The sequence below is a fragment of the Manacus candei genome, unplaced genomic scaffold (assembly GCF_025592945.1).
Source record: "Manacus candei isolate 608988 ecotype Guabito, Panama unplaced genomic scaffold, ASM2559294v1 h1tg000076l, whole genome shotgun sequence".
Classification (NCBI taxonomy): domain Eukaryota; kingdom Metazoa; phylum Chordata; class Aves; order Passeriformes; family Pipridae; genus Manacus; species Manacus candei.
Genome location: NW_026138124.1, coordinates 6,167,587 through 6,193,500, shown reverse-complemented (window position 1 = coordinate 6,193,500; position 25,914 = coordinate 6,167,587). Strand labels below are relative to the sequence as shown.

At 43.3% G+C, this 25,914-nt stretch overlaps 1 protein-coding gene across 2 annotated transcripts; it reads left to right on the top strand.

Moving 5' to 3' along the window:
* Window positions 1–23: 23 nt before the first annotated feature.
* Window positions 24–25,181, top strand: NF2 (NF2, moesin-ezrin-radixin like (MERLIN) tumor suppressor). Of its 2 annotated transcripts, none has more exons than XM_051809891.1 (19): window positions 24–71; window positions 5,417–5,666; window positions 7,121–7,238; window positions 8,883–9,008; window positions 9,372–9,494; window positions 12,567–12,650; window positions 13,476–13,544; window positions 13,737–13,819; window positions 15,046–15,121; window positions 15,565–15,702; window positions 17,460–17,534; window positions 18,044–18,157; window positions 18,594–18,716; window positions 19,245–19,462; window positions 20,321–20,423; window positions 21,104–21,231; window positions 21,804–21,954; window positions 22,632–22,841; window positions 23,809–25,181. In XM_051809891.1, exons 2-19 carry the CDS (start codon window positions 5,659–5,661, stop codon window positions 23,842–23,844), a joined length of 1,983 nt encoding a protein of 660 aa, XP_051665851.1. In that variant the 5' UTR covers window positions 24–71; window positions 5,417–5,658; the 3' UTR covers window positions 23,845–25,181. The 2 variants fall into 2 exon arrangements, with proteins under 2 accessions (XP_051665851.1, XP_051665850.1); XM_051809890.1 differs by lacking the exon at window positions 24–71 and adding an exon at window positions 2,101–2,307.
* Window positions 25,182–25,914: the final 733 nt, after the last annotated feature.

Here is a 25,914-nt window from a genome sequence, read left to right as displayed (position 1 = left end):
TCCCGGGGTATTTAAAGGCGCGGGGGGGCTCCCCTTCCTTCAGAGGCGCTGAGGGGAGGGTGTTAAAGTCGGTGAGTCATAGAGTCATCAAGATTGAAAGAGACCTTTAAAGTCTCTTTAGAGAGGGCAGTGAGGATGGTGAAGGGTCTGGAGGGGAAGCCTTATGGGGAGCACTTGGTTTTGTTCAGCCTGGAGAAGAGGAGGCTCAGGGGAGACTTCATTGGGGTCTTCATTGTCCTCATGAGGGGAAGTGGAGGGGCAGGTGCCCATCTCTGCTCTCTGTGACCAGTGACAGGACTCAAGGGAATGGCGTGAAGCTGAGTCAGGGGAGGTTTAGGCTGGATGTCAGGAAAAGGTTTTTTTAACTAGTGAGTGGTTGGGCACTGAACAGGCTCCCCAGAGCAGTGGTCACAGCACCAAGGCTGGCAGAGCTCAAGGAATGTTTGGACAATGCTCTCAGGTACGTGGTGAGATTGTTGGGGTGTGCTGGGCAGGGCTAGGAGTTGGACTCGATGATCCTGATGGGTCCCTTCCAACTCAGTATTCCATGATTCTTGTGATCGTCCAGTCCAACCATTATCCCAGTGTAAGCACTAAACCACATCACCCAGCGCCAGATCCAGACGCCTCTTGAACACCTCCAGGGATGGTGACTCCACCACCTCCCTGGGCAACCTATTCCGATGCCTGACCACCCTAACAGTGACAAAAATTTTCTAATATCTAATCTGAATTTCCCCTGTCTCAGCTTAAGGCTGTTTCCTCTTGTCCTCTCACTACAGGTGTGGTAGAAGAGACCCCACTCCCACCTGGCTGCAGCCTCTTTTTGGGTAGCTGTAGAGTGATGAGGTCCCCCCCTGAGCCTCCTCAACAACTAAACAATGGCTCCCTGAGCCATTCCTCAAAAGACATGTCTTCTAGACCCTTTGCTGGGCATGCTCCAATGTCTCAATGTCCTTGTCAAAGTGAGGTCGTCTCTCTGCACTGCCCCTGAATGGAGATGGTTTTTTCTGTGTCTCCTGAGCTGAGAGGGGCAGGAGGACCTGCAGTCAGCAGGGCTTGGGGTGCAGGTGCTGGGCCTGGACCCTGTTTCTTCAGGGCATCATTATTTTGGGGGAGCCCTGCCCAGGCTCTGGCCCCTGTGGGCTCACACAGCTGAATCCAGCCTGGATTTTTGGTGTAAATAATCGGTCTCCTGCCCACATCCAGCAGTGATGTGCTGTGGGACTGGACAAAGCCTGCAGCAGGGAAGTGTTGGGCTGGAGGTGATGAGGGGTGAGTGCTGAGGGGTCCCTTTACACTGAATTTCGAGGATGGAGCTGGCTGTCACCACTGCCTCTCTTTGTGGCACTGAGGTGTCCACACAGGAACGAGTTTTGTGCTCTTCCACCTGCTGTTAACTGGTGTACATGAGCCAAATCTTGAAGGTTTTCCACGTAAATCTGGAATAATTATAGCCCATACAAAGTAAGAGCTGGCCTGTTGTCCTTGCTGTCCATAACCTGGAAGATAATTAGTTTCTGTAAATCTGTATATAAAATGGAGGGCTGGGAAGTAAAACCCGACCAAATCACTTATAAACTGAATAATGGCAAAAAAAGTTTTTACTTTACCACTGCCTTTGAGATAATATGCTCTTGGTCTCTGTCCCTGTGACTTCAGGCTGAGGCCATCCCTTTTTATTTAAGGGTGTTCATTTATAATTTTCTGCTGGTATTTTGGCTGCTGCCCAGTTTTCAGGCTTGCTCTCTTTTGGTGTTAGTGTCCCATCACCTCTCACCACAGGAAGAGGGCAGGTAGGGAATCATATTTATTTAATAGGACAACTCTGTGCAGCTTCCCTTCTTAAAGGTGGCCAGTATGGGGAGAACAGGCTGTTCTTTGTACAGCTGGAGACACTGTTGAAATAGTTTGATCAGATACTATCAAAGGAGTTATTTGGAAGTTCATTATCAGTCCTTACAGATATCCAAGTCAAGACTCGTTGGCTTCTCTTCTTTTCGTGCCTTGTTACTTGAATTACAGTGGAGAGGAGCTGGGAGGAGCCTTGTTGGTGCAGGCAGGAAAAGGTTAAGAGCCGTTTGTATCACCTGGGAAAGCAATTCTTTGATTTTTCAGAGGGCGCTAACATGCTGCAGCTCATGGAAACAAAGGAAAGGGGATCAAGCAGAAAAGTTGTTCTTGGATTTTATTCTCAGTGGTAGAACTTGTGAGGGCTGGGTGTTGATGTCTGCTGGAAAATACGGAGTTTTGGATTAAAAAGAATTTTTTTTTTTTTCCTTCTTCATTCAAAAAATGATCTGTGAGGTAAGTCTTGATTCCAGCTGGTGACTTTAGGTAACTTCTTTTTAGATCGAGGGGTAAGAAAAACCTTTATCTTGCTGACCCATTTTAAAACAGTGAATTCTTTGCTTAAATTGTTCCTTGGGCAGGGAGCACAGGCAGGAGTGTGAGTCAACAACTGTAAAAATCCCACAACGCTTTCCTGTGTTGTCTGCATTCAAATTGCTTGCATTAATTTCCGAGCTAAAGTATGGAAATTCAGGAACTGGGAGAAGCATAATGAGTCAGGGGAATTTGGGACTCAGAGTTGCAGTAAATATTTCAGTGATGACAGGAGTCTTTCGAATTGTAGTATCTATGTTAATGTGCTTTTGCAGCTGATGCTTCAAGCATCTTCTGGTGGTGGCTCTTAAAGTGCTTCCCAAGCCTTGTCTCCTTCATCCTCACTGCACTCCCAAGGGTTTTGTATTTTCAGATCCTGTAAGGACTTTGGTGGCAGCTGGTTCAGTTGTTGCCCCTTGCATGTGCTGATCCTTAAGGGCAGATTGCTTTAGGGGGTGTAAGAGAGGGGTCTCAATTGCCATTAATTCCTTGCCTATCTGCAGCTGAGACTGAGGAGTTCTCACCTTAAAAAGTGCTGCTGATTTTTGTGTGTGTGTGTGAAAACAGCTGCTTCTTCACAGCAGTGTGTCTGACCGAAGTGTGATGGGTGGGAACAGCTCACACACAGTTGTCACTGAAAGCAAGTGCCCTGTGAAGTTTTTATATCCGGTGGAGAGCCCTGCAAAAATGATCCATTCACCTTGGAAATACTAAACTGGAAATAAAATGTACTCTCAACTCTTGGGCAGGTTTAACTGCAGCTTGTTCCTTGAGGTATTTCTCTGAGGCTGTCTCTAAGGTACTGAATTCTGGTGGAGTTATTGAACTTTGGGTGGGGGGAATGCTGATTTAATGGGTTTTTTTCTCTTTGCAATTGTCAGTGAATGCTGTAAGTCAGTGGTATCTGATGTGTGGGTTATTTCCCATCGGGATACAAGGGCAGCACTGTGGTGTAACTCGCTGCCCACCTGGTGCTGTGATACAGATAAGCATCAGTCCCTGCAAGAGTTGCCTTGCCAGTTCTTCCTGCTCTTCCCTGCTGTTCCCAGCTTCCCTTTCTCCCCCACATTTTGCTCAGGCCCTGGTTTCACACTGTCCATGAGGGACAAGGCTATAATCCAGCCAGAGCTGGTGGATGTCACTTCTTTCATCTTAGACATGAACACGCTGAAAGGCAGAGTTGGGGCTGTTTGGTTCCTGCACATTTTGTTCCTCATCTCTGCCTTTCTGTTCCCCTCATCACACAAAGCTTTTATCATCTCCCTGCTGGTGTCCACAAAGTGCAGGAGGAGCTGTGGATGTTCACAGCTTCTGAACTGTCTGTTCCCAGATTCTGGCTGGACAGGAATCTTTTATCACCCCGTCCTATTTTGGATTAATATGTTCTTTGGAAAGGTTATGACATGCTCTGATCTATCACATTCTGCTGCTTCTGGATCCCTGTGGCAAGTGCAGAAATAAATCCCTGGAGCCTGGTGTCAGAAACTCTATCTTGAAGCACATTGCACGTGATTCACAGTTAAATGCTGTTGTTAGCAGGGATTGCTTTTGCATTAAACAAAAGATTGCAAACCCAGATTGTCTCATTCAGCAAGATTTCTCTTATTTGAAGAAGTTATTTTTCTAAAAACTGGACTGTTAAGTGCTTTTTCTTCTGTTGTCAGTATCTGACATTCGTTTAAGCTGCTCAGTGTGAATACCATTTCCAATTTCTTTACCAGTGCTATTGATTAAAATGCAGTTTACTTTTCTCGGGAAAATTTGATATTCAAAAATGTCTTTTCACTGTGAGTCAGAATGTACTTTTCCATGGAATAAAAATTCTGGAAAGAAAAAAAAAAAAACAGCTATTGGAAATGTTGAACAAATTATATTGTCATTTCAACCAGGTTATATAAGAAAAATGAAAGAACTTCAAAGTAAAAATGAAGGGCTCTGGTATTTTTCTCATATTTTGAGAAAATTAGTACATTTCTTTGCAGTTGTTAGATTTCATTTGTTCAGAGTTTTCCATATGAAACTCTCAGAATGTTCTGTACTGGCCCTAACTCCAAGTTCCTGTTTAATTCAACTGGCTGTTTCAAGTTACATATTAAAAATGAATTATGAACCTTTTTTCTCCTTTGTCTTCAGCCACTGGTCATTCTTTAGAAGTAACAGAAGAAGGGGGTGTTTCCAATATTGTACAGAAGTCTGTAGTTCTCATGCTATAAATGCTGTATCCCATGGTACAATTATTCACAGCAAGCCTCTGGTTTTGAAGAAAACTGGACACAAAACACCTTTGGAATGCAACAGGTTAAAATTTGATTTTGCTGTGAGCTGTGTTGCATCTTGCAGCTTAGAGATCAAAAAGTTACTGGGGTAATTCCTGCTGGTTTGGATGCCCTCACATGGTGCTCTCAGTGTCAATATTGCTGTGGTCACGTTACCACACTGCTGGGGTCAGTTTTTGGGTTTTAATATTCCTTTCCCTTTAATTGGAAGCACTTTTCTGTGCTAAGTGGAAAGGAGCTGAGCTGTGCTCAGCTGTGTGCTCTGGGGTGTTGCCTAAATCATAGAGGAAACAAACTCTGTGGCAAAGGTCTGCTTTTCACTTGCTTAAATAAATAATCCCTGAGGAGAAAGGGGGTACCCTGGGGGTGATAGGATTTGGGTTGAGGGTGTGCCCATCCCTGAAGCACTCTGGATTACACTGATTCTTGGTGTGAACTGGCCTCTTCTTGAGGCACTGGCAGAAGGACCAACTTGGGGGGAATACTTTGAGGGTTGTGGGTCCCTCCAGTCTTCAGGAGAGAGCAGAAGCTGTCACACTGTTTTGGGTAGAAATTCAGAAAGACAGAAATGCCATTCTATGCTTTTCCAGCATCATAATATTCTTGTTATTCTTGATTTTTTTTTTTCCTGCCTGCAACTTAATGAAGCCCATTATTCCTTGTCCTGACTGTTGTGCTCACGAAGAGCAGACATTATAATGTCTCGCCACACCTGTCCTTTCTCTGTACTAACCAGTACTTTCATTTTACCACAGATGATTTTCTAGCCCTTGGATCTCTCCTCTGGACTGTTTCCAGTTAGCACATTGTCCTTCCAGAAGTGTGTTGCCCCAAAACCAAGCAAGACTTCGGCAGAAGCTCTACCAAAACCAGCTGGAGGGAGAGGAGAACTCAACTGCTCTCACTGGTGTCAGAAAGATGAATTTCCTCACAAGCTTTTCTTCCCTTCTCTGAGTTGCCTCAAGCACCTGTTCTCACCTCTGCTGCTGATGTCCATATGATTTGGTAACTAACCCATGTGCTCTCTGCCTCAGCTTCCCTACAGTTTGAAAAGAAAAACTTCCATATGGATTTTACTGCCTATTTAACTACTTAAAATTTCTGGATGAGGGGCACAAAGCAAGTGGAAAATAATCACTGCATTTGCAAGCCAGTTTAGAGCTCAGAAGGAGCAAAGAAGGGGGCAAGACATTTTATAAAATCCTGGAAGGTTCAGGCAAATGGAACTTTTCAGTTTAAACTAGAACTTTATTTTGGAATTTCTTAAGGAGAGGTTGGAAGTCTGCCACACTGTAATAGCCTTATATTGTAGGAAACCAAGAATCCCAGTCTCTTGCCCTGTATAGTTCACAGATACTCACTGGGTCGTGCAAGTCTGAGCTGTTAATTTTACAAACTAAAAAGAAGAAAGAACTTTACAGGCTGATTTCCTGTGCTCAGAAATAAACACCTGAGAACTGCCTAGTGCAGATTCACACTGTCATTTAACCTCAGCTTTCAATATTTGGTTTGAATGTATCCACAAAAAGCCCTTGTGGCTGTGGAAATAGCAGGTCTCATCAATATTTTGGATGGCATGCAGTTGATTTCATTTAGAACAGAAGATCTGTGAAGGAATTTTCTGTCACCTTTGACAAAATTAAATTCATTTCACAAGAACTTCACTGGGAAAAATTCTGTTCTAAATAACTCATCATTGTGAGTTTGGTAGCCCAAGAGAACGTGGTAAATTCAGCTTAATTTCACTACATGTATTTTTGGCATTTGTATCATTTCAGGGAGTTGAGATCTCATGTTATAAAGAAATCCAATAGGTTAGTTGCTCAAGGAGCCATAACTGATGGAACAGGATTGAGCTGATGATTTGACATCATAAGGTTTGGCTGCATTTTTGTGGTGTTCCACTGAGTGTAGATGCATTTGGTGTTGGTACCTGACCTTTGAGAAAGGGAATTTTTTCTTGGATAGGGATGGATGAAAAATGTCATATCTGTGTTGGCATTATTCGAAAGCCAGGCATTGCTTTTATGAAACTAAACACTCATCCACTGTAGAGTTTTGTTGCAAGAGATTCCTGATTTGCAGGGATGTGGCTGATTGTAGGGAGCATGAGGGCTGGATTTGAGCTTCCCTACACGCCCTCAGCCATGGCTGGATCCTGCAATATAAGCCCTGAATGATGCTCTGCCTAGTACTGTAGGAACCCAGAACTCAGACCAATTTGCCAAGGTCTGAGAAGAGACAGCAATGACATTTTTTGAGCAACTTATTTTAAGGAGCAGGCTAATTTTAAAGGTCGAACTGTATTTTTTGCTTCAATATTCTTCCTGTCTTGGACACAGAAATGCATATTTAAAGGTGATTTTATTCTGCGTGTTTGAACTCATCCTACTTTGGGATCTAGCCAAGAAAATGTTGCTGAATTTCCATCCCTAAGTGTAATGCATGTTTGATTTCAGGTGTGGCTGTCCTCATAAACTCAAAAATATGTCCATCCGAGGCCTGAAGAAGAAACAGCCGAAGACTTTTAAAGTCAAAATTATAACAGTGGATGCTGAAATGGAGTTCAGCTGTGAGGTAGGAGTGTTAGAATGCTGGGGAGGAGGGGACTGACCTGTGTATTAGCAAGGCAGAAATTCTGAAAGTTCAGATTATCTGTTCATGGATGGTCTTAAAACTGATCTCTCATGGATTACTTAGTCTCAGGTGCTTCCTTCTGTAAAACAAACTATTCAGAATTAAAAGCTCTTTGCATGAAATCCCTGTGGTTGACACAGCTAAATTAGCAGCAGGTCTGTTTTCTTCATAAGCATTCCAGGACATAATGCAGGCCTTGTTTGTATGTATTCTTACTTCTCCACAAAATTATTTTTCTTTATAAGTGACACAACACTTCAGGACAGTGCCAGCCTAAATGAAGAAATCTGGTTAAAGCTGGTGCTAAGATGTTACTTATAAAATAATTTATAAACTGGTATCTTTGTGCTCAGTTGATCTGGGATATTTTCTTCAATTTGGCCAATAAACTCCAGTTTATTTCTTTAACTGCAGTGGCTGTTTGGTATCTCTGGGCAAAGGGAAAAAGAATCAAATGAAAAAGCTGGCTTTTCTTCTGTTAGTTATGGCTATCTAGTAAATTGGTCAGAGAAATCATGACTCAAATAAAATATAGCAAGTCATCAATTGCTAAATAAATTGGGCTGCACCATCAAGGAGATGGAACTGTGCCTGATTAATTCCTAATCATCCAGCAAAAGCAAAATAAGACACAGTTATTTGGAGGAGCTACAAAACTGAGGTCCTATGGGACTGGCAATTTTTTATGAGACTTGACTGATCTAGAGTTCTTGCAGGCAGAGTTGTGAAATTTTGATTTAGAGATCAGAGTCCTGGTTAACAAATCCAGCTTAATGTATTCCTTCCTTTGCTATCTCTCCCTTCTCCTCAGATATTGCTCTTTTGCTGGGATGGTTTCCAGCTTTCCACTCAAACACTGCCTAAAAGTTCACTTTTTTTTTTTTTTTTTTTATTGCCATTAAGTTTTTAGTGGCCGGCCCAGGCAATTAGACAAACCCATCTCTTTAACATGTAGTCAAACAGATGAAACAGATGTGCAGCCTCTTTGAAAAAAATATGAGGATCATGTCTGTGAATTTGGGACCTTTAATCAAAGTTTGCTCTCTGTGGAGCCAGGCTCCTAAATTGCTGCAGAAGACAGACTCCTGCTCATTTAAATCAGAGGAGCACAAAGGCTTGGCCTGGTGCCACTGAAATACCTGAGGTGTGTGAAAGGTGGATTTGCTTTCCTTGTTCAGCATTCCTAACCTGTGCCCTGACACTGCTTTGATTTCCCCTGGCCTTCCCTCAGTCTCTCCAGCTTGTGTAAACTATTGAGTAATATTTTTTTAACAAATATTAATAAAGCCTTGCTGTGTCCTAGGAAATCAATAGTACAATCCTCATCCCCTGTGCTCCTCAAGTTCTTGCTGTTGTGGCTAAATAACTCCAGTTGCTTTGTGGATGTGTCTCTGGAGGAGAAGGAGAGGAGGTGGAGCACAGTAACTCTTACACAGCAGTAGAAATATTTCATTGAAAATCTAAAGGTGAAATCAGAGTTCACAGGAGAAAGACAAATGGAAAAAAAATTCATTTAATACGTTAATATAGTAATATTAATGTGTTAAAATACCCGTTTTTCTTAATTTTCTTTCTCTCTTTTAGATGAAGTGGAAGGGAAAGGACTTGTTTGACCTGGTGTGCCGAGCACTTGGTTTAAGGGAGACTTGGTTCTTTGGCCTGCAGTACACAATTAAAGGAATGTGCACCTGGTTAAAGATGGACAAGAAGGTATAGGAAAGAAAATATTACAGTGTGGCAGTTACTTATAAAAAAGATTCACCTTTTCTAGCACAGGAGCTAAAGGAGTGTGTTACGTGACAACTCATAATTTTACATGGTAGCATTTTTAAGAATAAAATCGTATTATTTGGTCTGGTGGCTTCTATCCCATGTGACCTGGAGCCTCACACACTAATCACCACTATATGCACTGATTGCTCTAAGATTAAAACTCAGCATTGCCCTTCCTGCTAAAATATGGGAAGGCTGCTTTAAGTGGATTATGGGCTGCTTTCTGGTTTTCCTTGGGAATATTATCTTGAGACACTTATGTATCATTTTCGCTGCTGACTTTATTTTATCTGTAAACAGGTTTTAGATCAAGAAATCCCCAAAGAAGATCCCATTAGCTTTCATTTTTTGGCTAAATTCTACCCAGAGAAGGTAGAAGAGGAACTATTACAGGAAATTACCCAGCATTTATTCTTCCTTCAGGTCAGAAATAATTTTTAACCATGAATTCCTTCTGTATTTACCCCAGTCCTTTTGTATTGTCTTTGATCTTGTTGGCAGCTGTTATTCTCAATGATTTTGCTTGCTTCAGCTGTATCAGCATCTCTCTAAATATTTTAATTTTATGAAATACAAATATCTCTCCTGACTGCTGTGGTTTTGTTCAGGTGAGCTGAATGTTTTGCCTTCTGTAGGTTTTTGTTCTCTTGATGGCTTCTCTTACCCTTTGTGCTGGGAATTGGAGTTAAATTACTGAAACCTGTAGTTTCATGTAAAATGACTTTTACACCTAGCAGTTTGGGTGATAATTACACATCTGGATATTCCAGACTTGGTTTTGCTCCTACAGTATTTGTTAAAAAATCCATGCAAGGCTGGCACTGCTTGGAGGACTGAGGCTTCTGCCCTAACTGGTCAGTGCTGAGAAGTATAAGTGAAACCATCCTTTTTATCAGTTTAAGAAGTTGTCTTGAGGACTGTGTCACCTGATCTGCTCTGGCTGCAGATAAGGTGGATGAAGAGAGTCTCAACAGCTCCTTGTCACTGTCATCTTAGACCTGCTGGTGTAACCTCTTGTGTAACCATTCCCTAACTCTGTTCTTTCAAAATGAGCAGAATTAGAAGAGGCCTGTGATTAAATGTCCACGGGCTGTGGGGGAGTGACTGCACAGGCAATTGTGGAAGCAGTTGTGGAGGAGAGGGAAGGAATGGTAATAAGCAGCTGGGGACAGTAAGGTTTTTCACCCATATCAGCAGCAGATGGAACAAGACCTTTGGCTACAGCCTATCCCTGAAACTAAAACTCGTGAGTTCCTAAAAATAGTCCTGGTGGTTACTGGGAGATCTTCTGCAGGACTGTAGAAAGCAAAACCACTAGCAAACAAGCACTCCCTGACATGGCCTTCTTAAATATTCATTTTAGATTGTAGGGGTAAAAGAGCATAGAATTTGGCAGCCATTCTGAAACACAGGTTTGTTCATCTAGCAAGTTTGGAAAGGAACAGACAGCGGACACAATTTCTCAGCTCCATTAAAAAGCAGATGAAGGAGCAAATTCTTGGAGCGTCACCAAAATGCATCACCCAGGGAAAGCCCTACTGTGTCTCCACAGCTGCAGCAACAGGCTGGAGCTGGAGCAATGGGACACAGGCACTGAGTTTTGGATGGTCACTCGTTGGTCAGCTGTTTGTTCCAATGTCTGGGACATCCACCTTCCTTCCCAAGTGGCTGGGGAGTCCCTCGGGAAGTTCAGCCTTCTGGTGCGGTGCTTTATTCCAGTAGCTTTCAGCAGGATGTGTCTGTGCAGGTAGCTTGGGTGTATGGAATAAATTCAGTCTGCAGCTGTAGATAAACACAGTAAATACCCTTGTTCCCTGAGGAGGATGTGTTAATGAAATAATGGGAAAATCATGCTGTTCTGAGGGTTAATACACTAACCAGAACTTCATCCAGAACCCTTAACCACTTGGAAATTTGCTTGTTAAGGTAATTTTGGAAACGAATGAGAGGGGCAGAACTCTTTTCCTAGTCTTTTAATCCTGATTTTTTCCCTGTTTTTTTTTCTTTTCTGCTTGAACCTGCCTTGACTAGCAGATATGCAATTAGCAAATTCTTGTCATTCCGAAGCAGGAAAACAAGACTGAAACAAATTTGAACTTGCAGAGTTTCCTGACTGTAAGAACTTAAGATCACACCTGGATGCTAATAGGAAAAACATGTACAGACATCTGGATGCCTACAGGTTTCAGCTCTACTGACTATTCAGACCTTTGCAAATTAATGGGGCATAACAGCCTTCTGCAAAATTCCTGAATCAATGTAAATGACTGAAGTTAAATGTTGTCTGCTTAAAGATTAGGTAATTTGTTCCTTCCTTATGAAGTTTAACAAAAAGTCCTTGTGAAATCTGACCAGAAAAAAAACCCCAGCCACTTCTGGGGGATTTATCTACATTGTTCTAAATTCTGGAACACGATATGCACCACGGAGTATGAAAGCTGGAGCTTTCCAGATTGGAAGAAAAGTCTCGTCGGTCTTTTCATTCTTTCCATTTTAACAGCTTAGAAAGAATTTTCCCCTGTACTATAACTCAGGTTCATACATTGGACTCAGCAGAGACTAAATTTAAAAGAAAAACTTTCTTGATGGTTCATTTCAGTTCACAGCACCTGCAGTGCCAGGGTGTATTTGTAAAGATAGCTTGGTGCTATCACAAGTAATTTTTCCTTTTGGAAATGTTTAAGTCTGTGTGCTACGCAAAATTTTGTTGTCTTGTGCTTGTTATTAGGCTAAAAACATTACACCTGAGAGGAGGATTTGTGAAGATTAATTTCCCCTTCCCTCTCTGGGCTTTCAAATAAAAATTGCACAACTGATTTAAAATCAAACAAAAGCTCACAAACAATTTATCACACCTCTGGTGTTGGTAGCACCACAGATTATTAAAATGAAAAGCAGATTAAAAGAACCCTTTACCATTTATACTGGGCTTTTATTTTAAGTCCCTATGTGCTTAGACCGCTGAAATGGAATAAATTAGTGCTCTATTAGCTCCCCTTTTTTAGGACTCCTTTATTTTCTCATTCTGGAAAGCTTGAGAACATACTGTTATGGTTTCAGTATGTCCATGGCAATACCAGTCAGCCCTGAGCAATTTGGTCTGGTGGGTCCCAAGTGACCTCCAGAGCTCCCTTCCAACCTAAAATTTGATGTTTGACATGATCTAAAGCTAACTTTTCCAAAGCAGAAAGAAAAAGGATTGTTAAAAGAAATGAAGTGCAGACAATAAAAATCATGCTTTATAACATTTTCTTTTACAGGACTCCTTATATAACTGTGTGGAGATAGCTGACTGGCATTTTTGGTCTCATTAAATGCAATGTTAAGTAAAGGCTTCCTGTGTTCCTCAATGCCAATTTATTGCTGCTGTTATTAACTCATAATGGTGATGTTTGGTGCCAAGTTATGGTCTGGGCATGTCTAGTTTCATTTCAAGCCTTACATTAGTCCTGATTTTGAGCTTCTTTAACTTGCTCCCTTTTTCTGTCGGTGTAGGTTAAGAAACAAATACTGGATGAGGAAATCTATTGTTCACCAGAAGCAACAGTTTTACTGGCTTCTTATGCTGTTCAGGCCAAGGTTTGTGCATAGAAGGTCTCTTTTATGGACTCTTTTTTATTTTTTTAGCCAACACATCTACATGGTGGTGTGTAAAACACAGCAGTGTTAAAATTTCCCAAGAAAGAAGTAGGTCATCCTGGGAGGTACAGGCACAGTTAGAAAAATAAGCATTAGATGCCACTACAAGGGTTTTTTTCTATACTATGCTTTCAAAATTTAGAGGACTTAACATTTTAATGTAATCCTTAATGTAAGCAGCAGTCCAACTGTTTTGGACTTAACATTTTAATGTAATCTTTCTCCCAGCTAGAATTATTTCCTGTTATTTTAAAAAACAGCCATGGACACAGAAGGTGCTCACAATGGGAGGACATGATGCTTTTTAGTATCTCTCAGAACACAGTTCACTTCATGCCACCAAGGGTCAAACTCATCCAGTGGCAGGAGGTGAACACAGTTTCTTAGGAGGGCTGACCCTCTGCAGCAGCTCAGCTTATGTGCAGTTGGCTGTAGGAACAGGGGAGCTCACATTCCTCTGGTTCAGAGTATGAAGTCATGGGAGATTCCTTCCTTCCTGCAGTTTCCAAGAGCCACAGGTTAGGACTGAAGTCTAAGTTTAGAGGCCACCTTAGTGGCTGTGTTGCAACCAGGTGCATAACAAGAGGCCTGGAAGTAACTTTCATGGACTGTGCAGATGAGAGGAACCTGTTTATGTTGTTACCCTGTATACAAGAGAACCAAAATAAAGTCTGTCTCAAGCAATCACATTAAACTACACAAGCAACAAGTTCTTCAGCATTCTGCATCCAACAACCTGAACTATCTCTTCCTTTCTTGGCACAGTATGGTGACTACGACCCAAATTTTCATGAGCCAGGCTTTCTAGCCCATGATGAGCTTTTACCCAAAAGGGTAAGTCTTTTATTCTATATAAAACCAAATCTTTGAACCTACTCTGCAACACAAATATTGCTGTGGATTAACCAGAGCATTAGAAACTGTGCCAAGTGACTGAGCTGTGAACTGCATTGCTGCGCTCACAACGCCTGGGAGAGGCAGCACATGGATCTTGAAAGGACACCAACCTTCTTCCTTTGTCTGCAGGTCCTCAGGCAGTACCAGCTGACAGCAGAGATGTGGGAAGAGAAGATCACTGCCTGGTATGCTGAGCACAGGGGTATTGCCAGGTACTGAAATCATTTCAGTCTTTGGAAATCCCACACATTTCAGTCACCGGTTATTTGCTGTCTACAGTGAACTTTGGCTCTTGTACAGTGAGCAAAGGCATACGGGTCTCCCAGCTGTGTTAATTAATTTATCACTAAGGATAAAAGCACCAGCTCATCTGGGGTAAAAAGGGTCTTGTGTAGGGCTCCAGGTGCTTGTAAACTGGACTTGCTTTGAGGCGAACAGAGAAGCTGAGGGCTCCTGCAGAGAATCGTAACCCAATACATCTGAAACAGGAGTCCTGCCTCCTGGTCCATATATGCCAGCAGAGAGAAGTTCCTGCAGACTGTGAGTTGTGTTGAACCTGCAGGTAGCCCTGAGAGTTTTGCATTTTCATTTAAGGCCATTTTCTTCCTGGAGTTGCTGATGTCTGTCCTGTGCAGGAGCTGCGTTTCCGGAGCTGGGTCACACCAGTCTCCTCCTAGAATAAAAACAATGAATCTGATATGTTTTATACTTCATGAGAACCAGGGCTCAAAAGGGTGTCAGTGTACTTAGAAAGGAAGCAAAACAGTAAAGACACAGCATCATGACTTTTGGTGCTAACCCACGTGGACATTCAGCTACTTCAAGACATTCAGCACATCCTGAAATTCAATTAAATGAGAAATAGGAGCTGCTGGCACCCATGGGCAGCTTTTCTGAATATTTGGGCTCAATTTCTCTTTGGCTGTACAAGAGGCTTTTTAGCACTATTTTTATTGAATATTTTCCTCAAGACTTATTGATGCCTCACCTTGAAGAGAGGAGAAAAGTGGGTGGAGAGACCCTTCTTTGGCCTCGACCATAAGGTCTGTTTAGAGTTTGTCCAGGACTCACTTCTCAATGAACTCTATTTCCTGAAGGAAATATATTCATGTAAAGGAAAACAATAGCAGGGTAGGTTTCCAAGACATAATAATGATGGAGTGGCAAAACTAACACAAGGATAAGACTGGACTTGAATTTTAATAAAGATTACACTATATATGATTCATGAATCAAAATAGGTGCAACTTTACTGTCTTTTTTCCTGTTGAGATGCTGGTTTTATTATCCTTTTTCTGTTGTTGAGAGCAAGATGGCACAATTTAAGTAAGTTTGTACAAAGGACCAGATTGCCTGTTCATTTCTAGATGGGGAATGTAGAACCAGCCAGGAAAGAAAAGTTAGAAAGGAATCTTATAATCATGGCCTTATTCTCTAGGGATGAAGCTGAGATGAACTACCTGAAAATTGCCCAAGACTTGGAAATGTATGGTGTCAATTATTTTCCAATTGCTGTAAGTGCCTTATTTTAGCAGTTTTCAATTGCTGTAGGTGATGGTGCTGTTCTTTTAAAATCCTCCAGGGAGTTTGGAACTGGGTCTCCTAACTTCTGCTTTTCCCTGCTGATGGTGGGCTGTGTAGTGATTGTCCTGACTTTTACTTGCCTGCTAAAGGAGTCGGTGAATAAAACATTTAAGATTAATGTTTTACAATCAGACAAAGGTCTTGAGTAGCTCCAGATATGTAACAGGAAGAAGGAGAAATAGTTTGAGCTGCTGTAGTCAACCTAGAGGACTTGGGTTATCAGGTAGCAGTGACAACATTCTCTGTATTTTGTAGAAACACCAATTTCCTAAAAATACAGATAAATATCAATGCATTAAAACAAGTGTGGTTCTTGTCTGTGGTTGTTTAACGTCACCATAAATGCCATTTACTGATATCTCTTGTTTTTTAGCAAAATAAAAACCACACAGATCTCCTGCTTGGAGTTGATGCCAAAGGTATTCATATCTACAGCATTAATAACAGGTTCTCTCCAAACAAGTCGTTTGAGTGGAGCGCTATCAGAAACATTTCCTATAGTGAGAAAGAGGTAGGATGGCTTTGATGTATTATTCTTTTTATATGGGTGTGGACTGGGATTCTTGGAACAGGCTGAAAGCTTTCTCTGTTTAAATAATTTTGGGGGAGAAGGGGAAAATCCTGGGGAGCTTTGTTACAGAACTAAAAATAACAGACCTGCCTTTCAGATGTGCTCGTAACCTCGGTTCCCCGAGGCGCCGGGGGCTGCTCTGAGCTCTCACACTCTGTTCTGGTTCCCTCCCTGCTGCTTGTCCTTTGCAAAACAAGTGTGTTGATCTCTGAAAAAGATAGATATTACAAATGCCACCGTGCCTGGCTTCCTCAGTTATCCCAGTGGGAATTCCATGATCCATAAAAACTTAATGCCGTTTTCCCCAGCGGAAAACCTCCTCGTAGCTGGGGTTTGAAGCGCAGTGGCAAGAGGAGACATGCAGGGAGAGAGCCATTTTTTTCTGCCTGAACTCTGCCAGTTTGTCAGTGTGTGATGTCAGGCTCCAGCACAACCCTACCATTGCAATTTCCCTGTGATTTCAGAGCTTTTACTTGTAGGAAGTACCATGGAGAGTGGGTAGAATTTATTCTCATTACAAATCGTGGGCTACATGGAAGGCTATAATCAGGAAAACAAAATCAGGAAAGCTGCTTTGGAACTGGCATACCTGGAGTTTGTCAGCCAGAAGACAGCACACCTTTTTCCCAATTTTCTTCGGGCTTTTTGGAAAACATTGAGATGAGATTTGCTCTTTGGAGTTAGGTGCATGTACATTAAATCAGGCAGCCCTACAGGTCTTCTGCCTCCAAAGAGTTTTTGGTCCTTGATAACAATAAACTTCCCCTCAGGTGTGTGAATGAACTGTGTTAACTCACTGTTGTTGGGAAATTGGGCATCCCTGGGCTAAATCTCTACAATATTTAGTGACACATCACAGCCTTGCTCCTCACAAGTCGTTACCTATGGGGTGAAATGAGCTGTAGGATCTCATGATCTTGGTGACTCAGATGCCCTGGAATTAGACATTACAGTGCAAATGAGTTATTGGAATAGAGTTCTGTCTAATTGTCCTGGTTCTGGAGAATACCATTCCTAAACCACCACACTAACCCACGAGTCACAGCATCCATGATCTTAAAGAATGGACCCATATTTTGTTATGCAGCCAAACCCAGCCCAAGGTATGAGGTGGAGCAGTTTGTACTGACCTGGCAGCATGAAAGCCCTTCATGTCCTCTGGGAACAGCTTGAGGGATGGACTGAAAAAGTGAGAAAGCAGGAGCTCTAGGACTGTTACCTGCTGGTCAGAGGAACAAGTCCTTTGGGCCCTTGCTATTATACCTGCAAGGATTGGTATTCTGAGAGGTGTTTGGCATCTCCCTGACTTTAAAAATGTGACTGCTTCTGGGGATTAGTAATGTATTCTGTTTTCCTGATAACCAGTGCTTGTTCCAGAGTTCTTGTAGTGTGCAGTGCACAGGTGGTGTTATTATGAAAACCACCATCCAAACTGGCACTGGGGTGGGTCTGTGGGAGGCTTTATCCTCTAACAGAGCCAGCTCTGGGAGCAGAGGAACCTCTGCAATAACAGCCCTGGTTCTGATTCTTTGGAGCCAAACAGTTTTGCACCACTCTCCCCACATTTGTGGCATAAATCGCTGCTTCCCTGGAGAGGAGTGGAGATGAGCTGAAGTTTGCATTAGTATTAATAGTTTCAGCTTTGTTTTTCTCCTTCTTACTGTGCCTCCTTTTTCTTTTTAATTTTGCCTGTATAGTTAACTATCAAACCTCTTGACAAAAAAGCAGAAGTCTTCAAGTTCTTTTCCTCTCAACTCAAAGTGAACAAATTGGTAAGTGTCCTGCTTTCCTTCTTTAAATCTGAGCTTGGATACCTGAGTGAGAAACACTGCTTGTAAAACCTTTGGAGAGTAAGGGAGCACTGAATTTCAGCATGTTTTCCTGGAGATTGTGCTGTCTAGGGAGTCAGGGAGAGTATCTCTGCCCTCTCTGGAGAGAAAAGTGAAATGTGAAAGAAGGCCCAAATCACAAAGGGAAAAAAAGATACTGGAAGGGGAGGATGTGGTGTATGGAAAAGTGCAAAGCCACTGCAGAAGCAGCTGCCTGTGTGGGGTGGGATCAGAGAAGGATGAAGGACAGAAGGAACCTCTCATCTTGTTACAAACTTATCTAAACTGTTATGTGAGCCTGCCCTCGGTGCTGATTTTCTTGGAAGGGAAGCAACTGCCAGCATTTGTGCTGAAATCTTGACTTGTCCTGTGAGGCCAGTGTGGGGCTCTTTGTCCCTCTGGCTGGGGCACAAGTACATCAAAATCACATTTGCTTTACCTTTCCTATCCAGATTTTCCAGTTGTGCATTGGAAACCATGACCTATTTATGAGGAGAAGAAAAGTGGACTCAATAGAGATCCAGCAAATGAAAGCACAAGCCAAGGAAGAAAAAGCTAGAAAAAAGGTAGGTTCTTTCTGCTCCTGTATTGTTGAAAACAGTGATTATTATTCCAGCTGGTGCCCTTGCTGCCCATGCCTTTTGTGTGTGTGGGAGGTAAGAAAGTGCAGCAGGATTGAATGTGGGAACAGCTCCAGCGTGTGTGTGGCACCTGAGGATGTCAGTCCTGTTTGTGAGACTGAATAGGTGATAGCAAAGATTTGGGGTACATAACACATCAATCCAAGGGCTCTTCCAGCAGTCTGAAATAACCAGTATTACCTGCTGGAGGAGTTCAGTGCTGCAAAGTGCAAGCAGCTTCATCACTGCATCTCTGGTGACTGTCAGTGCCCCAGACAGAGAGCAGCCTGGTCTTCATTGGATGCATTTGCTGCACTGCCTCAGGCCCAGGTGAGATTCTGCTGCAAACCCACAAACGTGGTGTTGCTCCTCCTATTCCCAGATGGAGAATCAGAGGCTGGCCAGGGAGAAGCAACTCAGAGAAGAAGCTGAGAGAGCCAAAGAAGAGCTGGAAAGGCGGCTTTTCCAGCTGGAAGATGAAGCCAGGCAGGCAAATGAGGCCCTGGTGAGCAGCACGTTCATCTGAATATTCTTGTGCTTGAGGGGCTTTCTTGTTTGGGAAGGAGAGTTTGGGAAACTGGAGAGTTTCTTATCCCTGGTGGAAAGGGCATGGAGGAATACCTGGGAAAATGCTGATCTGCCATAGTCTCCCTTTGCTGTGAGCTATTCACTCCCTGTATTTGGCTCAAAGTGCTTTCTTCAGGCAAAGGGGGGAGAAAGGAAGCAACCTTGGAGCTGAAATTGGGAGAAAGGGGCACAGTGCACTGGCAACTGAAGGGGCTGACTTCAATTTTTGGTCGATACCTTTGTCCAGCTTTATGCACATGTGTCTCCTTGCTTTGTAGAGGTGAGAGGCAGGAAGTTCTGGAGCAGAGGAAGAACACCAGACCCTACAATTATATTTAATTTTTATTTAAGAAATAACATTTTTATCACTTGATCTTTTGGGAAAAGACACCTTCTTCCTGCCTGTCTGCAGGGGTGATTTTGGAGACGCCAGACAAGGAACTAAGAAAAAATTGTTTCTTCTCAGCTTCGATCCCAGGAAGCAGCAGAGTTGCTGGCTGAGAAGGCTCAGATTGCAGAAGAAGAGGCAAAACTGCTGGCCCAGAACGCTGCAGAAGCCGAGCAGGAGCGACAGAGGCTGGAGATCACAGCCCTGAAAACCAAGGAGGAGAAACGCCTGATGGAGCAGAAGATGCGGGAGGCAGAGCTGATCGCGGTGAAGCTGGTGAAGGAGTCTGACCGCAGGTGGGGTTTGCTTGATGGGGCTCTGTGGTCTCACCAGGGATGCCTGGGTGCAGAGAGTGCTGCTTTTCTTACAGCTAAGCCCAGCAGGGAGGAATTGTTCCTGGAGTGACACTTCACAGCGACTAAACCTCCTTGCATCTTGTTTGTTCCACCTGGTCCCAGTGGTTGTGAGGCAGATCGAGAAGATGCAAAGCTTTAGAGATGTTTAGTAGGAAAGATCCAGGATGCAGAAGCATTTTCTGGCTACCTAACTATCTAAATTTCCCAATCTGTATACCTGTGAGTTAGGAGGCTGTTTTCCTTCATTAATACCAGGTGAAGGTCTCTTGTATCCCATCAGATCTTTGAGAAGTGTGAACCAGGCAAACTCACGTGGAGTGTAAACCACTCCAAGTGTTTGCATGTTCCATAACACTGTGCTGCCTGAAAATGCAGAGCAGGCCAGTGTTGACAGAGGATGTTTAACCTTGCTATTAAGGACCTTCTGCTTGTTTTAGGATACTGCCAAAAAGCTTTCCAAAATAAAGAGCAGATAAGTTGCACCTCTCCCCACCTCAGGGAGGATCTCTGACAGCCTGGAGAATCTCTATCAGCAGGTCACAGCTTAGCCCATGGAAATGAGGAATAGGAAAAACATGTTAATTCAGCCAGTTTATGCAGGACTGTCTCTGAAAGTGTGTGTCCTGCTGTGTGCAGTTAGTTCTCCACGTGACCATCCTACCACACATGCCTTGGGGTAAAGTTATCACAGTAGTGGACTTGTTCTCTGGAAGCTAGTGAGGTGCATAGCTCTGAAATCCATGTGTTGCTTTATACTGGAAATCATCAGCCATTCACATCAGGATATTTATCTTTCAGAGCCAAGGAAGCAGAGCATCTGAAACAAGACCTGCATGAAGCCAGGGAGGCTGAACGGAAGGCGAAGCAGAAACTCTTAGACATAACCAGACCTAATTATCCTGTAAGTTTCTGCTCTACTGGGCACCACTTCATCTTCAGAGACAGTCAGATGTTGATGGCATTTTTATAGCCCCCATCAAGCTGAGTAGTGACATTTCAGCAGCCAAGTGGGGGACAAATACCTGAGGGACCAAGTGGTGCATAAACACAGTGTAGAGAGGATGGAAGTTGTGTTTGTTCAGGGCAGTGAGTCAGGCTGTAGAGAAAAGCAAGACAGAAGTTAAAAACAGGACTGGTGTTGGGACTTAGGGAGCAGAGACTGTCTTGCCTTCATGCCTAATACTGACTCTGTGCCATTTCAATCAGGCAGTACTTTGTGGAGATGGTTGTACTGAACCAGCTGTGTCATCCTGGCACGGGAATTGCCCATGAGTGTCATCAGGCAAAGCAGATGGAGCTGTCTCCAGCAAGAAGGCAGCACTAAGGATGTGTGCCCCAGCTTTCTTTTCTGCTCCAGTCTTGCAGGGGATGGATTTCCATTCTCAGCCAGGATACATCTCTGCCCTTGGATCTGTGGGCTGGGGACTTCAGCAGCTCAGCTGGGTACAGGGCTGCAGGAGCATCTGTCTGTCTCAGAATCTTATGAAATGGCTCAGCTGGGCATTCTTGCAGAAGCTGAGGAGATAAACCCCAAACCAAACAATCAGATCTTACTGACAGTGCTTGTGTTGCCTCTTTCAGCACGTGGCCAAGTACCCGCAGTACTCCCCAACTGACACCAGAGAGGCCAACTTTGACAAAGGATCCATAAAGCTGGATTTGAAGGACATTGACCTCAAGAGACTATCCTTTGAGATAGAGAAAGAGAGGTATCAGTATGCTTGTGGTGTAAATAAATGGGAGTATTAATCAAGGAAAGTATAGAAAGGAAATCTCTGGGAATCTCAGTTCATCCTTTTAATAACTTGGGATGGCCTCCTACTTGTACGTATGGCCTTTTACTGAGCTGGTGTGGATGATGCCTGTGTAAGACCAGCTATTTACACACAGGAAGAGTTTTCTGGTGGCATCAAGCCATGAAAAGTGCAGAACCTTCTGTCTTGGGGAGCAGCATGCCAGGGACAAAGCACTTTGCTGAACTAACAGCTGGTGAGAGAAGTTTCCCTCTAGTGCTAAAGTGTGGTATTGCTGTGAGCTAATCCAGCAGAGGCTTTTCCTCCCTTGGTCTGGAAGGAAATGCTTGGTCAAAAGCTAGGAAGTGAAAAGAAGAAGGTGAACCTCCTTCTCACTGGGTCAGGGGAGCCAGACTGACATGTGCCAGACTTCATTTTGCCTATCAAACTCCAAAATGGAACAGAGAACAACTCTCCTCCTTCCACACACACCTGTTCTTGGGCTATGTGGTGTCACTAAGCTTTTTGTCTCCCATGTGTGGACTCAGGCTCGACTACTTAGAAAAGAGCAGAAAATTTGAAGATCGACTGAAAGAACTGAAGTCTGAGATCCATGCTTTGAAGCTGGAAGAAAAACAGTCTGGGCTTTACTCCCACTGGAATGAAGTCCTGGGCTCCTTGGATCGCTCCTTAGGGAATGTACGTACCCTAAACCCCTGCCCCTTCCCTCAGCATGGACCATAAAGGAGAACAGTGTGGCTGTGCCAAAGGTAGCTGCTGTATTTCAGCTCAAGGCTTTAGTACCTCTGATAGTAAAACATCAAAAGCACGAACACAGAGGAGGAAAATTCATGTCAAAACAAAATCTAAGGCGTTTTTCCTGGGCGTGATACCCGTGCCATGAGCAAGAAATAATCAGCTTATTTTACAGATTATGAAATCACAATAAGGGTTTAAGGTCTTGCAGCAAACTAAATTGTTGTAACTAACACATTTAAATGTGGTTCCCTATAGTTTGCATCACATTCTCATTCATGTGCTTTGTGGTTGCTAAAGTCATAAAGTCTTGGTGTGTATTTTTTTTTTTTTTAAGGAATGAGGAACTAGACTCAGGTTTTTGTCATAAGTTGCTTGTTATTTATATAAACACTTCTTCCTGAAGCAGTGTGAAAATAGGGTTGGCTGTGTCTGCAGGTTGTTCCACATGTAGCAAAAATGGCTCTGAGTCAACAGTTTTAGAGAGAGATGGGAGGCTTGGAAAAATTATGAGGAAAGATGGCCTTTATTTCCTGACTATTCATCTGATGTTCTTTTTGGCTTAATGAGTGTTGATATAGAGAGGGCATTAAATTTCCATGTGCTCTTTTCTTTTAAAGGCCCCATCATGGATGAAAACCTTTGAAGCTGGAGATTCATTGGATATAAATCTTCAAAGACCTTTCCCCGCTTACTTGTTAAACACTGCAAGCAGCTGGCCTTGTACCAACAAAATTCAGCACACAGTGCCAATGGAAAAGTCATCTTCTCAAGCAAATTCATTGGTTGCCAACAGTGTGGGCACAGAAACCAGAAAACAGATTATAAAGGTAATCAGATTTGTAAGCAAATTCCCAAATGTTGACTAAAAGTTTAGAGTCCAGAGAGAATGGCTGGTTGTAGGGACCTGGTTTGTCCAGCTCTGTCACAGCCTCTCAGATGACAAGTCAGTGCAGGGCTGTTGCATGATTTTGGAGACCCTGTGCTTGGCACATCATTGGGGAGTGTTTGAGGCCACCTGTTTTCTCTCCCTTACGATCTAAGCTGGAATGCAAAGCTGTAAGCCTTGGTAAATGAAGCAGAGATGCCCATGCACAGTAGGAGGATCTGTGTTAAATTTAATTTGTATCAGCCAGGCTTGGAAATGAGAAATGTGCCCCCAGGTACGGAGAGCTTAAAACAGGCTGTCTTCTGGTTTTAAAAGGCAGGGAGGAAGACACCAATAAATACCCAGGCTTCCAACAGATCAGTTCTCTTCCATGTGTTCCCTGCCAAAGAGTCCAGAAGAGCTATAAGCTGGGTTTTATGAAAAAACAACCTGCTTTTTGATATCACTGGACTGGAGAATCAAGAAGGGTGTGTGGTCTTGAACACTGGGAAAGAAATCAGCTTTTCTGTAGGGAATGCTATTTGTGCAAGGTATTGGGAATGAAGAAAGCTTGATGTATTTGCTGCTGGCTTATATGAACAAAACTGAGGGGGTTCAGGATCAGTTAGAAGCTCTAGTATAGAACATTCAATATGTCAGTCTTCAGAGTTGTGTGATTAGAAGGAACACAGTTGAGTGTAGCAACAGATGAGGGATCAGCTCTTTCTGAGGCAAATAACAGAAGTGACTTTTAAGACAAACCTCATCCAGGTGGCAGGGGTGAGGCAAATACACTGGTTTCAAGAAGGAAGAAAAAAATATTGCAGGGCATCTTGCAAAAGGCCCCAGAGTTGGAGGTAAAGGAAGACCCAGACCAAAGGGAGTTACTTTAAGGTGGAACTAATTTTGCCTCTTTGCTTTGCCTGCAGGTTCAGCAGCATGATTCAGATGTCATCTATATTTGAAGCATCTCGTTTCCTTGCCAGACTGGTAGGACTGGTGGCCTTCTTTTTGACTGCTGTAGAATGGACCTGTATAGGACACTTGGGCAGCTCTGCCTGTAAAGGGACATGGCACTGTGGTCAGAGAGGTGCCATTCAGCCTCCAGGCAGGGACATCAGCTGGGAGCACTAAAACTGCCCCTGCAAAACGTGACCAGTGTCTCTGGGTACAATGGTAAACATGCAAACCCAGAGGAGTGTTGTTTACTGCTTATGCACTTTTGAAGAGACACTTTACACTTTGCTAAACCTTCCTCCCCCAGGTGTTTTCACACACTGACTTACCAGTGCTGTGCTGTACTGCTGGAGGAAGCATGTGAGGCAGCAAGTGCCCAGGAGGTGTTTGGGATGAGAAAATTGTACACAAGCTTGGTGTTTACCTACACAATAGCATAATTATGTTTTTGGTCTGGTCCATGGGGCACAACTCCCACAGAGATGCTCAACATTTTAGTGTTTGCCTGCCAAATATTTTCCTTTTCCTCCCCAAACATTTCTTGGATCACTTAATTGATTTGCATTTCTCTGTGAGAAATCTCAGCTTTTAATTCCAGATGTAGAAGTGGACATCTTCACATACCTCTCATTCCTGGGGGAATCCTTTGTTTGGAATGAAAAGCTTCTGCTCTTACAGTCTCTGACTAGATGAAGCACTTGCTGTTGCTTTTGCTGCTCGAGCAAACTTTGCATACATTAACTGACTTCCCAGTTTTGTGTAACACAGAAACTCCCAAATTAGACAAAGACAAAAGATGCTGTTGGTGTCTGCCGAAGTTGGACTTGTTTCTGATGGAGAAATGCATGCAGCAAATTGCCTCATTGGTAAAACCCACTTGCATTTTTCAGGTTTGTGTGTGTTTAAGTGTCTGTTCCACCATAAATCTTAGCTCTGAGGGCTTGTGGGGAAGCAGACAATATGCAGCTGCAGCTAAAGTAGTAGCATGCGACGTGATGTAAAAATGAATGTTAATGTTGCTAAATATCTTGTTCTAAAAGCTAAGAGTAAAAAAAAAAAAAAGTTCAATAAAAAGCTTCAATTTCCACTTGCTAGTAACAGCTTTGAGGGGAATGTTGTGTCAATATTCCTACAACATTAACAAGGCAGGTTTGAAGAACAAACACACACATCTCCTCTGCAGAGATCTGCACCAGGCTGAGCACAGTGGGGGATGGCAACTGCAGCCAGCTCCGTGTCAGGCTTGTACCAGTCGTGGCAGCCCCACGTGGAGAGGGACATAAGTGATCCTGAGTGTGTTCCCAGCCCTGGGAGCAATGGCTGCCTTGGGTGGTGGGTTGGGGTGTGCTAATTCTCTCACAGCTCTATCTGGCACGTGATGTTTGCAGACTATTGGCTGTTGCATAGCTTCTGAGCTGTCTGCAGCAGCCTTGTGTGTGAGAGGGAGAAGCTGTTTGAGATGCCAGAAGGATGAGGCAGATGCTGTCAAAAGGTCCCAGGGTTAGGGAGGGAGCACTGGCTGGGATTTGGGACAGTGAACCATGTCCTATATCAGATAGGAGATGGTCCTAGAGGGAAACAGCACAAAGCAACTCTGAGCATGGCATTCTCGGATTTGATGGTGGGGAGGAGTTCTGGGATTTCCCTGGTTCTTCTTTTCCTGTTCCCTCTTTTTTTTTTGCATGTGTCTTGCCACAGATAACTGAGCTTGTGCCCTCATCCTTCACACGTGCCTGAGCTTCCTTTTGCTGTTGTATCTGAGCTGCATCATGGGCATGGAGGGAGAGAACTGCTCCATGTGCACCACTGATTTACTTCTTTGGACTTGGTCCTGTATTTCACAGTGAAGAAAAGGACAAGGCCACCCTGCTGCCAGCTGGCTCACATGTGTTCTTGCTGTGCATTGCTCATGTGCAGCACCGTGTTCCTGCACACTTAATGGATGTTGGAATGATTTAGATGGGGCAAGAGGAGCTGGGATATGCAGGAGAAATGCTTGCACAACCACAGGTGGAGTCAGATGCACTGCAAAGAGAAGTGACACTGGGGTGTTAGTTTAAAGCCTGAATAAATATTTG

Excerpts from the sequence above, each read along its gene's own strand:
- NF2 (XM_051809891.1), top strand. Across the intron at positions 18,158-18,593 it reads AAGAAAAAGCTAGAAAAAAG|ATGGAGAATCAGAGGCTGGC; the intron begins GTAGGTTCTTTC and ends TCCTATTCCCAG. Across the intron at positions 21,232-21,803 it reads TTTGAGATAGAGAAAGAGAG|GCTCGACTACTTAGAAAAGA; the intron begins GTATCAGTATGC and ends GTGTGGACTCAG.